The sequence below is a fragment of the Aethalodelphis obliquidens genome, unplaced genomic scaffold (assembly GCF_003676395.1).
Source record: "Aethalodelphis obliquidens isolate GAN/ISIS:26980383/991018 unplaced genomic scaffold, ASM367639v1 scaffold14, whole genome shotgun sequence".
Lineage (NCBI taxonomy): Eukaryota > Metazoa > Chordata > Mammalia > Artiodactyla > Delphinidae > Aethalodelphis > Aethalodelphis obliquidens.
Window position 1 is genome coordinate 2,669,240 of NW_020837958.1, and position 18,449 is coordinate 2,687,688.

The 18,449-nt window shown below is 44.4% G+C and overlaps 1 protein-coding gene across 2 annotated transcripts in view; it reads left to right on the plus strand.

Annotated features, from left to right (window-relative positions):
- Nucleotides 1-18,449, plus strand: part of MTCH2 (mitochondrial carrier 2) — a 39,203-nt gene that overhangs the window by 18,719 nt on the left and 2,035 nt on the right. The window contains exons 12-13 of one of the 2 annotated variants that reach the window (XM_027114715.1): nt 11-86; nt 2,005-3,519. In XM_027114715.1, the coding sequence (XP_026970516.1) occupies nt 11-86; nt 2,005-2,091 (163 nt within the window). In that variant the 3' untranslated portion in view covers nt 2,092-3,519. Of the gene's footprint in view, nt 1-10; nt 87-2,004; nt 3,520-18,449 lie in introns of those variants that run through there. The other variant, XM_027114714.1, reaches the window with a different exon arrangement.

Sequence of the window (18,449 nt, forward strand, 5' to 3'; positions counted from 1 at the left end):
TCTGTTTCAGGCTTGCTGGTGGATGTCCTCCCTACTCCCCAGTATATTCTTCTTGGATAGATTGCTGGTGCATGCTACAAAAAGAGGTACTTCTCTCTTATTCTCTGTCTCCCTCCCTCCCTCTCCCCTCCTCGTATTTTATTTTGTTTTGTTTTTGTTTTTTTTCTTAAATGTCTCTGGAATCCCAGGTTAATTCTTGTAGGTTATCCTTTAGTTACCAATTAATGTACCCTTTTCAATGTTCCATATGTCACTCTGGCATAGTAATAAAATGTACTGCTTGGAAATCAGGAGAGGTAGTGGAGAATTAAGAATTCCTAGATGTGATCTGGAAGCCATTTGAGTGATCACATTCAAATTACAAATAAGGTCTGGGTAGACAGTTATCCTGGTTGTTAAAATGATGCCCTTGATTTCAGATTATTTTTTCCAACCTCACCTTTTTGTAACTTTTCAGAATCTCCTAATATATTCAGGTGTTTTCCTACAGTATTTAGAGAAGCTGAGAAATAAAAAGTTATTTACCTATGACATTATTTGTCACAATGTTGTTGAAAGGGCTGATCTCTTACTTCTAGAGTCATGTTAGTGGATGATTTTGTCCAGACTCCAATTGTGAGGTGTAGGTCATCTCCAACCAAAAGTTCTTGACGAATCTAGGCAGAGCTTTATTAGGAACCAAAATGATAAACGGCTGTGGGCTAAATTTAACATGGAATCACTAAAATGGCCATCAGTTGAAAGCTGTTTTTGAATGGGAAGCACTCTTTAAAGGATTGCAGAAGAAATTGTATGAGGAAACTCTTTGTTGCATTATATGATAGCACCGGTGACACATACGAGAAAGACCTTTGTTCACAGGGCGCAGGCTTCCCAGCCTGCACTCTGAACGCAAAGGCCTAGGTGCTGCTGGGGGGGCTTTTGCTCAGCGAGCCCAACAAGCCCTTCTGTGAACCCAGGCCAGGACACTTGGGTGGTTGCCAGGCAGACCTAACGTGAACATCTGGGTTTCATTCTGAGTTTTACATTCTCGGTGTTACAATGTCCTTTTGTGGTCCCCGTTTACAAGGAAAGGTGGCCCTTCTTTCCCCACTTCCTAACCAGCCCCCGACTATAGGAAGAAAGCAAATAGAAAATCAGTAGGGTATCAGACACCTTACCTAGGGAACGGTTAGTCCTTTAAATGCTTAAGACAACAGCAAATCTTAACTGAGCACTTACGGTATATGAGGCATTATGCTAAGAGTTTTTCATGTATCAGCTCACGTAACCGTCAAAACAGCCGTGTGAGGATAGGTACCGTTCCTTATCATCCCACCTCACATATGAAGAACGGGGACTTTGAACGGTTAAATAATGCCAATTATGTAACCCAAGGTCACACAGCCAGTGTTTGGGAGAGCAGGATCTACATGCAGGCTGTCTAACTTCAGAGTCTACTCATTTAAACTCACAACATTACTACTTTAGTTATAAGATTTTCTAAGTACTCCCTAGAGATCTACCATTCCATTCAAAACAAATAAAAGCTGGCACAGGGACTTCCCTGGCGGTCCAGTGGTTAAGACTCCACGCTTCCACTGCAGGGGCCGCAGGTTCAATCCCTGGTCAGGGAACTAAGATCCCATGTGCCACGCGGTCAAAGAAACAAACAAACAAAAGCTGGCACTTGACTGCATGATAGGACTGTTCTCAACACTTGATATGAATTGACTTGATAATCCAGCTAGCTAGCAAGTGGCAGAGCCAGAATCCAAACTGGGAATTCTGTCTAAATAGGTAAGAAATACTTGCCTTTATCGGTGTGTCAGAATTGTAGTTAATTCCACAGAAGCTCAGCTTAAGTCAGAGAATACAAACTGCTACTCTGTAGTGATAGTCCCGGTTTTATCCTGGTCATTTTAGTCATGTTTCTCAGAAATCTGTCCAGTTGTCTCTGCTGATTTGGACTGGCTGACCTCATTTTCACACTAGACTTTATTTGTATTTTTTTTTTTTTTCCAGGGAAATATGAGCCGAGGAAATAGCTTGTTTTTCCGGAAGGTCCCCTTTGGGAAGACTTATTGTTGTGACCTGAGAATGTTAATTTGAAGATGTGGGGCAGGGACAGTGACATTTCTATAGTCCCAGATGCACAGAATTATGGGAGAGAATGTTGATTTCTATACAGTGTGGCACGCTTTTTTAATAATCATTTAATCTTGGGAAAATGGAGGTGTTTGGTGTCTGCCTTTTTTTGTTCTTTTTTCCAGCACAACATAATTTACCACTGACATTCCCCTTTTAGTTATCCTGAAACATTTTTACTCCAGATTATTTTACTTAAAAGAAAGAAGTTGCATTTACCTAAAGGTACAGGCAGGTTGTCATGCAATTTGAGTCTTAATTTAAGGCTTTGTAAAGTGAAGAGTACAATCCTGTGAAGAAAGAGAAATAATTGTTTGAAACTTAAGAAAATGAATAAGGCAAATGATATGGGAGGTTATAAGTTACCGTTTTTTTAGTAGACCTTAAAAACTCAGCAGCGTCCACCAGAGTCTGTCTCCCGGTATATTCTTCTAAGCACATTTAATTAACCCTGTCTCTCATACTTCAAAGAAAGGACAATACACTGCTAATCTACCCTAGAAAAATCTCTGCGTGAGGCATCCATGCCTTCAGTCTGTTATTGCAAAGCAATAAATTGTGTTGCCAACGACAACAAAAAAGGACAATTAGAATATAAGCAAGATTTGGAAAGGAAGCATGATGGCTTTCTTTTTCCAAAAGAAATTCTTATTATATAAAATATGAAAAGCAAATACTGTGGCATTGGTCCCCTTCTCTAAGAGCTAAGTCTTTGCCAATCCCTAAATTACATCATTATACAGTTCTAATTGTATATAATCTTTTGTGCTTCTGTTTGTTATTTTGTTTGCTTTTTGTTGTTGCAGAAGGTGAGTAGTTTGTTTTTCATTCCTAATGACACACTTGGAAGGTATACTTGTAACTTCACGTCTGGTAATGCAGACGTAAGTCCACCACCTCGCATGTCATACCCTCAGTTAGGCATGGTAGCGTTCAGAAGAGGGGGAAAAAATCATTTTAGAAGGGCATAAATTTCCACTGAAACATAAAGATCTTATTTACTCAGGCCTTTTAGAAGCGGGTTAAAATGCTCTAAAATGAGAAAGCATTTGGTTTCACTTACTTAAATCCACTGGGTTGTTGCCAAATGAATAAGCATTGAATTTGCTCTTTCTGAGAAGAATTTGCTACTTCCCTATCAAAGCTGCAGCACCCGCAATATTAGAGTGGACGTGCAGGGTCTTCTCCCTCCCCCGGGGTTTAGGAATGTAGCCTGAAGCTCCCAAGTAGCTTACCTTGAAATGTCTTTGATGTCTCTTTGTCTCAAAAAGGAATGTAAATTTTATATTCTATTCAATAGTATCTGCATTTGTTTTAATATAAAAATGTTTTGCATTACCTACTTTTTTTCCCAAAAAAAATCTTCAAGTAAAGATGATCTAGGAAAATGTGCCATGTTTATTATCCTGTGGCTTCTGTTCTCATACATGCTACTACGCCTGCCTAGTTGAGAAGCTTGTCTGACTGTGAGAACCAGTCCACCACCAGCGGGCGCCAAGGCTTTGGTTTTGCCTGTGAAAGTCGGGCTGTGGAAAAATTTCACCAAGGCCTGGCATTATTCAGAGTACTGGCTGATCAATTTAACTGCGTCCAAGCTATAAGTCCCATAAGAGTGCTATACCCGTGGTCCTCCATAAAATTTTATAAGCCGTTAACATACTCAGAGTCTGAAATTTATTCAGGGGCTAGTAAATGCAGGTAGGTAGGTACTCTTAAGATACGCATGCAAGGGCTTCCCTGGTGGCGCAGTGGTTGAGAGTCCGCCTGCTGATGCAGGGGACACGGGTTCGTGCCCCAGTCCGGGAAGATCCCACATGCCGCAGAGCGGCTGGGCCCGTGAGCCATGGCCGCTGAGCCTGAATGTCTGGAGCCTGTGCTCCGCAACAGGAGAGGCCACCACAGTGAGAGGCCCGCGTACCGCAAAAAAAAAAAAAAAAAAAGATACACATGCAAGAAATACTGAACTGACTCATTATATATGTAAATCATGTAAACCTAGATAAGGATTATCTAGTAAGCTGCACTTGTGAAACTGGGCAAGTGGTTTGCTTTGGCAGTACTGAGCTAAGTTGCCAGGAAATATTCCCTCTGGGGACTCTGCTTGTCATTGAAGCTTGACTGAAGAAAAGAATGTGGGGTTTCCTGGAACTTTGGGGTGCTTGTAAAAGTACCAGGGTATACAAGCAACCTTAGGATGAAAGAAACTTTAAATATGGTCCTATATCCCAGCTAAACATACCCTAGCTTTGCTATGATTTCCTACTTAAGAAATGTCTTCCTTTCCCCCTCCCCATTGAAATTTTTCTTATATGGTAAAATTCAGCTCTAGTGCCATCTCTTTGTGAAGTCTCTCTCAGTCCTCCCAACCAGATGAGATCTTTGCCTTCAAACTTCTCCCCTAAGTCTCGTAATTATACTGCAAACTAAACTGACAAAACAAACTACATCCAACACCAAGTTCAAGGCTTACACAGCAGTGGCATTACTTCTCTCTGATCTGAAAATATGTGAAAAAAAATTATATTTGGCCCTTTAAAACAGGTGCACCAAAACAACCTCACTGGGCTTTATAGGAAAACTAGCTGATGAAGTAGCAGTGCATGAAGTCGGGTCAGTTGAAGGTACTGTGGCAGGTAAGGGGAAGCAAGAAGAGAGAACAGTAGGGAGTAATGACTGCCAAGCCGTAAGCTTTAGTTCTCATAAGCTTTGGTAGAGTAGGTATGCCCACTTTAGAAATAAAGAAAATGAGACTCAGATTAAGTAACTCCTTCAAAATTATACAGCTAGTAAGTTTTAGAGGAGAGTTCAAACCTGAGTCTTTCAAATTCCAAGGCATGTTTACTGTTTCATAGAAGCAATGAAATGCTGAGAATAAAGTAGCCAGTGAACCAAATGATAAGTGATCCGTCTGAGGACAAAGGCCCTGCCTTTTAGTCAGATCAGTGAACCAGAGAACAAGCCTCCCACAGAATAGAGTAGAATGGTCTTCAATCAGGAAAGATACACTTTTTGCCTCTGCGGAATAAGTAGGTGAAGCAACTGAAAATAGAGATGATCACCATTACTTTTCTATACTATCATGATTTATGCGGATGGAAAGCTAAGTTACTGTACAGGAAGGATTTTTTCCCCGAAGTACCATTAGTCCAATGTATTGGAACTCCTACTATGTTTGAAGGTTAACATTTTTTGAAAGTGATTTACATGTCAGCTCCTCAATGGATTCTTTTCTTATGGCCATGCCCTGTGACTTGTGGGACCTTAGTTCCCCAATCAGGGGTTGAACCTGAACTGTCGGCAGTGAAAGCATAACCACTGGACCACCTGGAAATTCCCTCAGTGGATTCTTCTAGAACATCCTTGCATATTGGATGGGTTCATTCAGGATGCTGCCCTAAGTGCCATAGTAATTTGTATCTTTGGAGATTTTTTGTTTTGTTTTTGGGGGGGGGGGGTTGGTTTTTTTGGCCATGCCATGTGGCTTGCAGGATCTTAGTTCTCTGACTAGGGATCAAACCCGTGCCCCCTGCAGTGGAAGTGTGAAGTCCTAACCACTGGACTGCCAGGGAATTCCCATGGAGTTTTTTTTGGTTTTAAATACAAAGTTGTGTGTTTTATCTCCCATGGAGAGATTTTTTTAGGCTTATTTAAGGATGTCACATTTTATGTTTTCCACCTCCATTGATCCTTCGTCTTATCTCTTCAGACTTGAGAGAATTAGAATCTTGAACTCTGATTTTTGTCCTAGAGGGAAAGTTGCAAATGAAAGATTCTTTTGCCACCAACTAAAAAAAAAAAAAAAAAACCTTTTTTTCAGGAGACTGTCTTAGAGGGTAACAGCAATCAGTTTTCTAAAGCAACTAAAAGTGTTTCCCCTCCAACCAGTTTTGTCCATATGAGTCAGCCTCATCTGTTTGCTGTCTTGGGAGGCAGGTCTTCCACACACACTGCCATAATTCCATGACCGTGAGATGAAATGTTGAAAAGCCCAGTTGCCTCACTCTCGTAAGTGGATTCCTCTGCAGTCGGGACCCCAAATCTGTCTGGGACCAATTAGCCAGCATTTGTATTAAAACCACAGTTGTTCCAGCACCAATTTACTGCCACCCTGAAAAAGAGTGTTTTCAAATAGATTCAGATTAGCACCACACCAAAATATGGCTGGAGAACAGTGCTTTGGAGCGTGTCAAGGAAAAGGGGGAGAAACAAAAATGTGCCCTGGAGGAGCTCTTGAAGACTTGCCAACTTCCCAAGAGGGAGAGCAAATAATGATACAAACCCTGCCCCCTCCCAAACCCAAGATGACACCATTGGTGAGAGAACCTTTTCTAGCACCAGTTTTTGCCTCACTAAGGCAGCCAGAAGAATGGACTGTTCCCTGGTAATGCCACATTTCCATGGAAAAATCTATCAGGCTTTGCAGTTTATTTCCAAACTGAGGAGCCAGAGGTGAGATAAGGACAGGAAACAGAAGTGCGCCTAGTCGCTTTCTATCCCGTCTGCACCCCTGCCCTCCTGGCATCCCAGAGACTGGTGAGAGTGTCCTTTGGCTGGAAACAAAAAAGGAGGATGAAAAGGGAAACAACAGAGCCGTACCTCACTTCAGACTGCTCACCCCCTCCTGGAATTCAGCATTTCATGCCCTTCCTTCCCTGAGGGGCCCACATTTAGAGTTTATAAATACAACCCTCAGTTACTGAGTGCAAAGCCCTGGGTTGTGGGCAGTGGAGGATGTAATAAATCTCTGCCTCCTCCATGGCATTACTGGGAGCTGAGGAAGGGATGCAGTCTGGCGAGAACATAAAAACTAAGAATGTTGGGAGGATTAAATGGAACCATGTGTAAGAAAGCAAAGCTTGGTACACTGAAAGGGTTCTCACCGAGTCTCCCGAACACTTGCTGTGATGGGTGTTGGACAGGCAGGATGTGCCAGAAGTTGAAACCAAGCTCCCTGGGATCCACAAGAGGAAAAGCTGACATCCAGTTAGGGGAACTCAGGGAAGACTTCGTGAAGGAGTAGCACTTGACCCGGTTTTCTAAGGACAGGGTACTGGGAGGCAGGATGGTGGAATGGGAACAATTTCCAGCCCTGTCACTTAGCAGCCATGCGACCTTGGACTAGTTATTTGATCGTATTAAGCCTCAGGCTCCTCATCTCTAAAGTGAGGATAATACTTCTCTTACTGGGGCATTAAATTGAGTACAGTGTCACAGCAAATATTTGGAATGTGGTAGCCGTTATGGTTATTTAAGAATTAGGGGGCTTCCCTGGTGGCGCAGTGGTTGAGAGTCCGCCTGCCGATGCAGGGGGACACGAGTTCGTGCCCCGGTCCGGGAAGATCCCACGTGGCATGGAGTGGCTGGGCCGGTGAGCCATGGCCACTGAGCCTGCTCGTCCGGAGCCTGTGCTCCGCAACGGGAGAGGCCACAACAGTGAGAGGCCTGCGTACTGGAAAAAAAAAAATTAGAAGGTAAGGGAATACTTTATAAATATAGATAATATGGGCAAAGTCATGGAACTAGTAAAGGCCAAGAGTTGAGGGAAAGTGGAATTGCATCTCTAATGACAGTCCTAACATTTCTTTTTTTCTTTTTCTTTTTTTTTTTTTTGCCGTACGCCGGCCTCTCACTGTTGTGGCCTCTCCCGTTGTGGAGCACAGGCTCCGGATGCGCAGGCTCAGCGGCCATGGCTTCCGAGCCTAGCCGCTCCGCGGCATGTGGGATCTTCCCGGACCGGGGCACGAACCCGTGTCTCCTGCATCGGCAGGCGGACTCTCAACCACTGTGCCACCAGGGAAGCCCCCCTACCATTTCTTCAAAGCTGTATTTCTGCCACATAATGAGCACCTGGAACAATACCTAACACATAGTTCTCAATAAATGTTTGTTCAGGATCCTTAAATTCAATTACATCACAACCCTTCTCCCCAAGCCTGCAGTGGTGCTTGCATTCTCAAATTTGTTTAAACACTTCATGATCACCCTGTTTCCCAAGCTAAAACCCTGGAGATGACTGAAACCTCTCCACCCTTCACTATTCTAAGAAGTCACTGCTAGATTCGCAGAAATGCCTCTTGAATTTGTCATCCTCCCTCCGTCCCCAGTGCCCTGGTGCATCATCTCTGCTCAGCTGTTGCAGCAGGCTTCTATCTTGTCTTCCTGCCACCAGCGCAAGACAGCAGGCAGTAGATAAAGCTGGAGCTGTATGGTATGATCTGGTTATGGAGGATGGCTACAACTTTTCTCTGCCTATACAAGCTTCCTACAGGGGATAAAATACTTTCTGACCTAAGTTTCTTAAGACTTCTTGCTCTAGCATCCTTAAATCCATGCACCTTAAGCCCAAGTCATGCAGTCCCAATTCTCCTCCTACAACCTCCTCTGCTCTGCATATTTGTACCTCATTAGCAGCTGCTCTTTGTGTTTATCTTCTGCTGGAGCCTTGTGCAGAAGGAGCCAAGCTGAGAGACAAGGATATTTATAAATAGAAAGTGGGTGTAAAGTTCTGCAGTTGCAAATGTTTTTTAAAAGGCTAATTCCATCTCTCCTCCATTTGAGCTTTGAAATTCCTGTCCACCTCCTCATCTTCCATCTTTTACCAAAAGTCCTTACCCTCTCCTTGGTCCCGGCCATGATAAACCTGGAAACCCTGGTGGTTAAGAGATGTCACCTGGGCTTCCCTGGTGGCGCAGTGGTTGAGGGTCTGGCTGCCGATGCAGGGGACGCGGGTTCGTGCCCCGGTCCGGGAGGATCCCACATGCCGCGGAGCGGCTGGGCCCGTGAGCCATGGCCGCTGAGCCTGCGCGTCCGGAGCCTGTGCTCTGCAACGGGAGAGGCCACAACAGTGAGAGGCCTGCGTACCGCAAAAAAAAAAAAAAAAAAAAAAAGAGATGTCACCTGGAAAGTGGTGCATCTATAGACATCTGTACAGAATGAAAGCTATTGAGATAACATAAATGTACTTACCACCTAATAATAGAATATTTATTAGTGGCCTCCTACATGACCTGCCCATATATCCATTAGCTCCAACCCATAAAATAGCCATATAAACAAAATATAATCCCATTTTTTTGATAGAAAAGTGAAGTTCAGAAGGGTTAAGCGATTTGCTCAAGACTGATAAATGACAGAGCCAGGATTCAGAGCTGGGTGTGCAAGTCTGGGGAATTTCTAATACGTCATGCACACCTACTGAGTTCTGTTTTTCTACATAAAAATAGGGGAACAGATTTAAACAAGGAGGTAAAAATGCAACTTGATGAGAGAGAATTTGATTTTATAACAAGGAAAGGGTCAAGTTGTATATCATGGTTGCATACTCAGAAACCCAACAGACTGGCTTAATTAAGAAAAGGAATTTATTGGCTCAAGCAACAGAAATGGTCAGTTGGTAATCTGGTGGTTCAAACAAAGGCATCAGGACTCCCACTCGCCCCACCCCTTGGGCCCACCTCTGCCCGGTTTCCCTCTCAGACAGGCTCACTCCACTTGGCAACAAGATGACAAATGGCATCTTCACTCAATGGCTTTTTAGAGCTTGTCATTTCAGAGAATGAGTAAATGTCTCTTAGGGAAGTTCCAGGAAGAATCCCCTGGAGGACTCTGGCTTGACACACATCCATCTGTAAACCATTCCATTTGGTGTGTCTGGGGGATGGAGTACTCTACTGGCCAGACCTGAGTCAGGTCCAGCCTGAAGGTGTCAGGATCCAGGGTCAGCTCCACTGGAACCATATACGGTTGGCCCTCCGTATCTGCAGATTCAACCAAACAGATTCAAGGGTCTACTCTACTTGGGGCTGCAGGGGCATGGCTCATCAAAGGAAGGTTCACCAGGCATAGACATATACTGCAGCATGTCCAAAAGAAACAGCTTGACCAGAAAGGGAAAGAAAGCAGCACAGTCCGCCAAGGACATAACCTGTGAGAACCGTGAACCTGAGATGAGCACAGGGGTTGATGGGTACTGAAACCTATGCACAATCACCACATCAACCACATAATATCCCCATTTTTCAAGTGAGAAAAATGGAAGCACAGAGATTTAAACAACTTGCCGGGAAGGGGCAGAGCTAGAATTCAGACCTGGATATGCTTGACTCCGAATCCTGTGTGCTTTCTGCTCTCTGCCCCGGCGCATTGCCAGCCCGGGGTGGCGGGGTGGGGGGAAGCCTTTGGGTGAAACTGACAGGTGAGCCGGGTGAGCACTTGGAAGCCACGGCCCCGCGGGAGTCCACTTCCACCTGCCCAGCCGAGCTCTGAGGGCGGGACGGCCCCAGGCTGGGGGACTGCCCCCACCCTGCCCTGGCAGCCACAGTCCCACACAGCTTCACATGCATCAGCGACCGGTTCCTCTCTCAGTGGACAGACATGACTGCCAGGGAGCAGCTCCCCCGACCTTAGCTCTGACCGTGGGGAAGAACTGCCTGGAGCTGTCAGTGGCACAGGAACCACAGAGCAAAGTCGAATCAAGAAGGAAGGGCATGTTGGCCATGGAATGAGTGGGTGAGCAAATAAATAAATAGTCCTAGAAAAATAACTTGAAGAGATTAGAGTTACTATCTCACGTTTAGAGACTTAGATGGGAATGTGGCACATGAGACAGGAGGCTCTGAAATAGAAAATGAGGGTAGCCCATTTGCAGAAAATCCTTGGACAGGAAAAGGGGCAGAGCTGAAGAAACCAGCGTGGCTGTATGGAGAGCTCCCTGACAGGCTCACAAATGAAAAGGCAGGTATAAGAGAAGAAGGCTGAAGTCCTTGATAAAATGAGACTCGGAAAAAGTGCAGACAGTAAAAGATGTTGTTGGTTATGTTCAGAGCAAGAGGAATAAAGACAGGATAGGGTTCCACTTGGGGAAAAGGTGCCAGGTTAGCAGTTGTCGGAAAGCAGAATACTCAACCCCGATTCACCTCACCCTCCATCGAAGAAAAGCATTTCTAAACTGGAATGAGTCAAGCAAAACTTCAGATAGAGGAAGTTGAAACTCCAAAGGGAGAGAAGAGAAGTAAACCTAAGCACCCAGCCATTTAAATGAGTTGCAAATCCCAAGGTGTTAAACCTTGCAGAGAAGATTCTGGAACCCTTGCCAACGTAGCTGATAAAGCTGTGGACAAAAGGAAAGGGGCCCCAATGCCCGATGGCTGCAAATGTCCCGGTGTTAGAAAAGAGGAAGAGGTAGATTCTGGAAACTCTAGGTGGGTATACTTCCGGTGAATTCCCAAATTTATTCTAGAATATCATATTAAACTGTGGGTTTGAGAACACCTAGAAAAAGAATTGGTACCTTCACTAAAAACAAGATAGAGTAAATAATAATGTCAACAATAATATAGTTTGTTATTATTTATTTGGAAGGCCACTAGGAAAATTTCCTTGGACATAGCGTACCCCGTTTCCAGTTAGACATCAGGTGCGCCCCAACTGAGGAGACAGCCAGGAAAACAGTGACCTCCAAGATTGCCCAGTCGGGTGGATCTCTAGCCCATTTAACCACTGTGCCCCTCCCCCCAAGTTGGTTATTCGGTTGATGTGAATCCGGGGAGAAGTCTTAAATTTCATGCTTCTAGATTCTGCATTTGGTCAGCTCAGTAGTTAATCGTGTCTGCCACACTCACAGTGCAGGTGGTACCACTACTGGAAGGAAAAGCTAATATTTGGATGTCAGAATCAAGATTCTAAAATATCCTGAAACAGTGAGCTGAAACCCACAGGATGAATTTAAAAGAAGTGGAAAGACCTGCATTTATACGTATTTTAAACATCAGCTGCACCAGCACAGGATGAAGGAAGTTTGGCCTGACGGTGCTTGTGAAAAAGGCTGAGGGCTTTCAGCCGACCTCAGATTGTACAGAAGCCAGCAGGAACCAAGCAGCTGCTCAAAAAGATACTGGTTCTCCCTGCCTTTTTAAAATAAATTTATTTATTTATTTTATTTTTGGCTGTGTTGGGTCTTTGTTGCTGCGTGCGGGCTTTCTCTAGTTGCGGCGAGCAGGCTTCTCATTGCGATGGCTTCTCTTGTTGCGGAGCACAGGCTCTAGGGCACGCGGGCTTCAGTAGTTGTGGCTCACGGGCTCTAGAGCACAGGCTTAGTAGTTATGGCACATGGGTGTAGTTGCTCCATGGCATGTGGGACCTTCCCGGACCAGGGCTCGAACCCGTGTCCCCTATATTGGCAGGCAGATTCTTAACCACTGCACCACCGGAGACGTCCCTTCCTGCCTTTTTTAATTTTAGGTGCAAAAGGGTAAAACAGTGGAAAGTATGTCTTTCTCCCATAATCATTCCTCTTCCCAGGAGGCAACTGCTGTTAATAGTTTCTAGAAGATTCTCTCAGAGGTATTCCATGCACATAAAAGCAAATGCATACTTTTTTTTAAAAAAAGAAATGGTAGGGGCTAGGGTCTTCCCTGGTGGCGCAGTGGTTGAGAGTCCGCCTGCCGATGCAGGGGACACGGATTCATGCCCCGGTCCGGGAAGATCCCACATGCCACGGAGCAGCTAGGCCCGTGAGCCATGGCCGCTGAGCCTGCACATCCGGAGGCTGTGCTCTGCAACGGGAGAGGCCACAACAGTGAGAGGCCCGCGTACGACAAAAAAAAAAGAAAAAGAAAAAAAGAAATGGTAGCATACTGTACACCTTGGTTTTTTTGTAATCAAATCAATATTTATTTCATAATTCATGAAGCTGTTTGATTCATTACTTAAATTTCAAAGATGTGGACCCAGTGCATACTCTGAAATGCTCATAAGGACCTCTCTTGCCTAATAAAGTATTACTATTTACATTAGAATTACAAAGATAATTATTATACTAACAGTATAGATATAACTCTTACAGCATGGTGCCCTGAACTTAAAGCAATTCTCAAGTAAGTTTTGAATATAAAATGTATAACATTTAACAAATTTTCCAATATGTTGCAATGGATTGGTCCTAAACTCCTCTTCTTGTTTAAGTGTAAACTCAAGGGAACTCTTTCAAGAAAGCATCAATGGAAAAATGGAACTCTGGATTAAAAAAATAAATTGTAGGGAATTTAAGAGTCAGAGGAGGGGGACTTCCCTGGTAGTCCAGTGGCTAAGAATCCGCCTTCCAATGCAGAGGACAGGAGTTCGATCCCTGGTCGGGAACTAACTTCCCACGTGCTGCGGGGCAACTAAAGCCCCAGGCCGCAGCTACTGAGCCTGTGCGCTCTGGAGCCTACGTGCCACAACTACAGAGAAGGCCGTGCACCGCAGCAAAGAGCCTGCACGCCGCAACAAAAGATCCCACATGCCGCAACTAAGACCTGACACAGCCAAAAATAAATAAATAAAAGAGTCGGAGGAGGAAAGAGGTCATCTTATTGGGAAAGCAAAGGAGGTAAACTTATTTCCTTCCATGAAACTTTCTTTTCTCCATTTATAAGAAGCTATGACTTTGAGGGCCAAGTACAGTTGGAGTGGACTTATGGAAAAAGAAGCCTGATGAGTAGTCTAGTCTGTATGGAAGTTTAGATCTTACACTACAGTGGCAAAATAAATTTTTCAGAGAATACGTATGAGGATTATAGAGCAGAAGACTTAACCAACATTCTTTCAACAAATATTTATGAAGGTCGTATTCTAGAGTGGATAGCTAAAAAATATGTTAGAATGATAAATGCCATAATAAATAGAAAATGGCAAGTTGTTTGCTTTATTTATTTTTTTTAGGGGAGATGGGACTAGGACTGGGTCATAGCCAGTTGTTAGGAAATATCCTGTCATACGGTGATATTCAAGCTAACACATAAAGGCAGTAAAAGACTCTCATGTAGAAAGCCAAGAGTAGAATAATAATGTATTAGGGGAGTGAATTGTGAGGGGGAAGAGAAAAAGTACATTTAGAATGAACCTGCTATAATCAATGATTCGAGGGGTGCATAAAACATCTTTGAGAGGCTTCAGATGGGTACAGCTTGGCGGGGCTTTATTTCGGCTCCATACCAATTCCCTCAAATGTACACCTTGTTTTTTTTCACTTAACAGTAAATCTTAGAGATTATTTCATATCAGTATACAAAATGACTCCTCATTCTTCTGTAAAGGGTAGGTAGTATTCTATGTATTAGAATTTATTGGATGGGTCCTCTGTTGCTATTGCAAACAATGCTGCAATGAATAACATGTCATTTCAGACATGTGGGCATATATCTGAAGAACAGCTTTTCAGGAAGTGGAATCATGGAGTTGAAGGGCATGCACATTTTAAAACTTGGTAGATATTGTCCAATTGTCCAGGGGTCCCAGTTGACCCTCCCACTAACAGGGTATGAATGTTTCTCCACCTCATCACCAATAGAGTGTGTTATAAATCTATAGATCTTTGATAACCTGAGAGGTAAAAACAATGATGGCATCTTACTGTAATTGTCTTATTCTAACAGTTATTTGTATTTTTTTTTATTAACTGCTTATATTCCTTACCCACTTTTCTACTCAGTCGTCTTTTTCTTAGAGCTCTTTGTGTTATGAATTACAAATATATTTTCCAGTTTGTAGTTTGTCTTTTGACTTTGTTTCTGGCAGTTTTGCCGTGTTAATATGTTTTTGTTTTAAGCTGTAGTAAAAAGTATCCACAAATTTTTTTTTAATGAATTCTGGATTTTATGTCATACTTCAAACTTCTTTACTCTGAATTTTTTTTTAATATCACTTGATTTCTTTTAGTGCTTTTTTGGTTTCATTCTTACATTTAAATATGTGATCCGGGCTTCCCTGGTGGCGCAGTGGTTGGGAGTCTGCCTGCTGATGCAGGGGACACGGGTTAGTGCCCCGGTCTGGGAAGATGCCGCGGAGCGGCTAGGCCCATGAGCCATGGCTGCTGAGCCTGCGCGTCTGAGCCTGTGCTCCGCAACGGGAGAGGCCACAACAGTGAGAGGCCCGCGTACCGCAAAAAAAAAAAAAAAAAAAGTGATCCATTTGGAATTTGTTTTGGTATCAGGTGTGATGTACGGATCCAACTTAAAGTTTTCTAGATGGCTACCTAGTTGTTGCCATACAGTTTATTCAATCGTATCTTTTCTCCTCTAATTTAAGCTCCCACTTTTATAATATTCTAATTCCAATATGTATTTAGATACATTTGAAAGAAATTAAAGTTTTTATTGATATTTCAAATTACTTTTCAAATGAAAGGAATAAATTTTCATTGTAGAAAGTTTGGGAAATAGAAAACATTTTACAGAGAAAATGAATATCATCCCTGAACCTAGCATAAATAACAATATTTTTGTTTATCCAGTCTTTTCCTGCATAATTATATTCTCTGCCTAATTGATGACACTATGTAAGTCCCCCCCAGTTTTCCATCCCCCAAATCTAGTGTGATCTAAATGCCCAAAGTGGAACCAGTCATCATCTGACCCAGACTGAACATTATTCCTTCCCCGTCCCCCCCGATCCCAGTACAAGAGGTGGAGTAAACCCCTTCTGACGCTTAAAATTCCTTCACTCCCCCCTCTCATTCTAGTCACCAAGTCCTCTGTATTTTCCCTCCAGAGACTCACAGGCCCTAGATTATGAAGTCCTCTCAATACACATCCGAAGAAACCAGGACCCAGAGAGGGGAAATAACTTGTAAAAGTTGGAGTGCTTTTAACTGCGAGAAACAGAGGACTCAAAATGGCTCCACCATCTTCCATAGTGAGAGGTCCATAGGTAGGGTCTGGAGTTACCTGTTGTCTCCTCTGCCAACATGGGTCAAGGAGGACCAGCAACGGTAGCTCAGGTAATGAGCCTGGGTTTGGGGAGAAACTCAGTAACTGTACTGTATCTTCAGTCCAATTTTGACACGTTCTGTTTCCCCCAGTATTCCAACTATCTATTGCTGCAGTAACCCAAAAGTTTCTGGTTTAAAACAATAACAATCAATTCTGTCCCTAGTGGGTCTGGACATACACTGGGTTCAGCCAGGTACTTCTCGTTCGGAGTCCTTCGTACAGTTGCAGTCAGACTGTGACTGGGCCCAGAGTCAACTTGAAGGCTTCCTCACTCATATTGCAAACAGTGGATGCTGGAACCTCAGCTGCGGTCAGGGCCAGCTTCACAGGCTGCAACGTGTACAGCTACACAAGGTCCCACACTTAGAAGGTCTCTATGCATGGTTTAATGATGTTGTGACCCTCTAAATTCTTAATTTTTGAACAAGGGGCCCTACCTTTTCATTTTGCACTGAACCTTGAAAATTAGATAACTGGTCCTGACTGGGGCTGTTGGCCACAACATCTGCACATGGCCTTTCCATGTGGCCTGGGCTTTCTCACATCATGATGGCTGGATTCCAAGTGTGAGTTTCAAGAGAGAGCGCCAGGCAGAAGCAGCATCACCTTTCACGCCCAACCTAGGTCTTCCTCTTAGAGGGGCGTGGCATGGTGTAAGAAGAGCAGGGTGGGCTGGGAGATGCTATCACGCTGTCTTTGGAAGATGCAATTTGCCACATCTGGTCAGGAGCAGGCCACCTCCGCATTTCTGGCCTCAACCTCCCCGTCTGCAGAAGGGACCTGGGGGTTCCCTTCTGGGAAAGGGGCCAACAGAGGGGAACTTGACCCTCACAGCCGCTCCCAACTGCCTCCATTCTGTGTTGTTTACCAGGTGCTCAGAGGCATTGGAACCAGGGGCAGTGGGGCCAGGAGCCCAGCCCAGGAGCTCTAAATGTCTACTCCCCTGGAAAGCTGAAACCTCTAAGGAAGGCAGGGACTCAGCGCCCTGACATCTGCTTCTCCTGCCAGCATCTCTGCTTGGCTGACGATTCCTCCTCTTTCATTTCTCCCTGGGGCTTGTTGTTGTCTTTCTTATTAGCTTCCCTTCAACTCCCAGCAAGGTCCCTAGACTCTGAGCTCTGCTAATTCCCCTGTAAGCCACTGGCAAGCCAGGAAGCTAATTAAATTGTGAGCTTGTGCGCGCGCGCTCTCTCTGTCAGTCTCTGCAGCTCTTCTTAGTTTCTCTTCCACCTGTCTCTTCCCTTTATCTTCCTTAGAGATCTCCCTGTCTCTCCTCACCTCTTCTGTCCCGCACTTAGAAGGGCTCTGTGCATGGTTTAATGCTGCCTTTCACTCTGTGGTAGGAGTAATCTTAAATACTGCTCTGAGCCCTAACCCCCTGCGGCAGGATAAACCAAGTTCCTTAGCTCAGCATTTAAGCCCTACAACACCTCACCTGCCAGGCCTCCTTCACAAACCCTTCCCTCTTCAACTGAGCCACATACAGGCCAATCTATGCTACCTCCACACCTTTGCTCACACTCTTACCTTAGACTGGATCCCATTCCCTTACTCCTCTATCAGCACTATGTAAAATCCTCACCATCCTTTTTTTTTTTTTTTAGTTTTTTTTTTTCTTTGGCCATGTTGCGCGGCATGTGGGATCTTAGGTCCCCAACCAGGGATTGAACCCATGCCCCCTGCATGGATGCGCAGAGTCTTAACCACTGGACCGCCAGTGAAGTCCCTCCTAATAACTTCTGCACACATCTCAATGACCAGGCCTAGCTGCCGGAGACAATGGGTACATTGCCTCCCTTCAAACTCATGAGCCCATTCCTCATTTTACAGATGAAAAATTAAGGCCCCGGGGCTTCCCTGGTGCCGCAGTGGTTGAGAGTCCACCTGCCGATGCAGGGGACACGGGTTCGTGCCCCGGTCTGGGAAGACCCCACATGCCATGGAGCGACTGGGCCCGTGAGCCATGGCCGCTGAGCCTGCGCGTCCGGAGCCTGTGCTCCGCAACGGGAGAGGCCACAACAGTGAGAGGCCCGCGTACAGCAAAAAAAAAAAAAAAAAAAAATTAAGGCCCATAGAGGATCAAAGAATTCAGGAGGCCGCAGAGCACAGTGGCTAAGGACTGGGTTTTGGAGCCAGACAGACCTGGCTTTGAATCCTACCTCTGCATTAACCTCTTTATTCCTCATTTGTAAAATTGGGTTAGTGACATCTACTTCAGGGGATGTTAAGAAATTAAATAAGGGGACTTCCCTGGCAGTCCAGTGGTTAAGACTCCATGCTTCCATTGCAGGGGGACAGGTTCGATCCCTGGGAACTAAGATCCCGCATGCCTCACAGCACAGCCAAAAATAAATTTAAAAATAAACAAATAAATAGAAATTAAATAAGATAATGGGCGAAATGAAAAAGCACTTAACACAGTTATCGTTCATTGTCTCAGTTCGGTTTCCCCCCAAAAGCCGACCCTGAGGCAGATTTGGATACAAGTAGTTTATTTAGGAGGTGATCCCAGAAGCAGGGTGAGAGAGTGGGGGAGTGAGACAAGCAAGAGAGGAAAGCAAGCAAAGCATACAG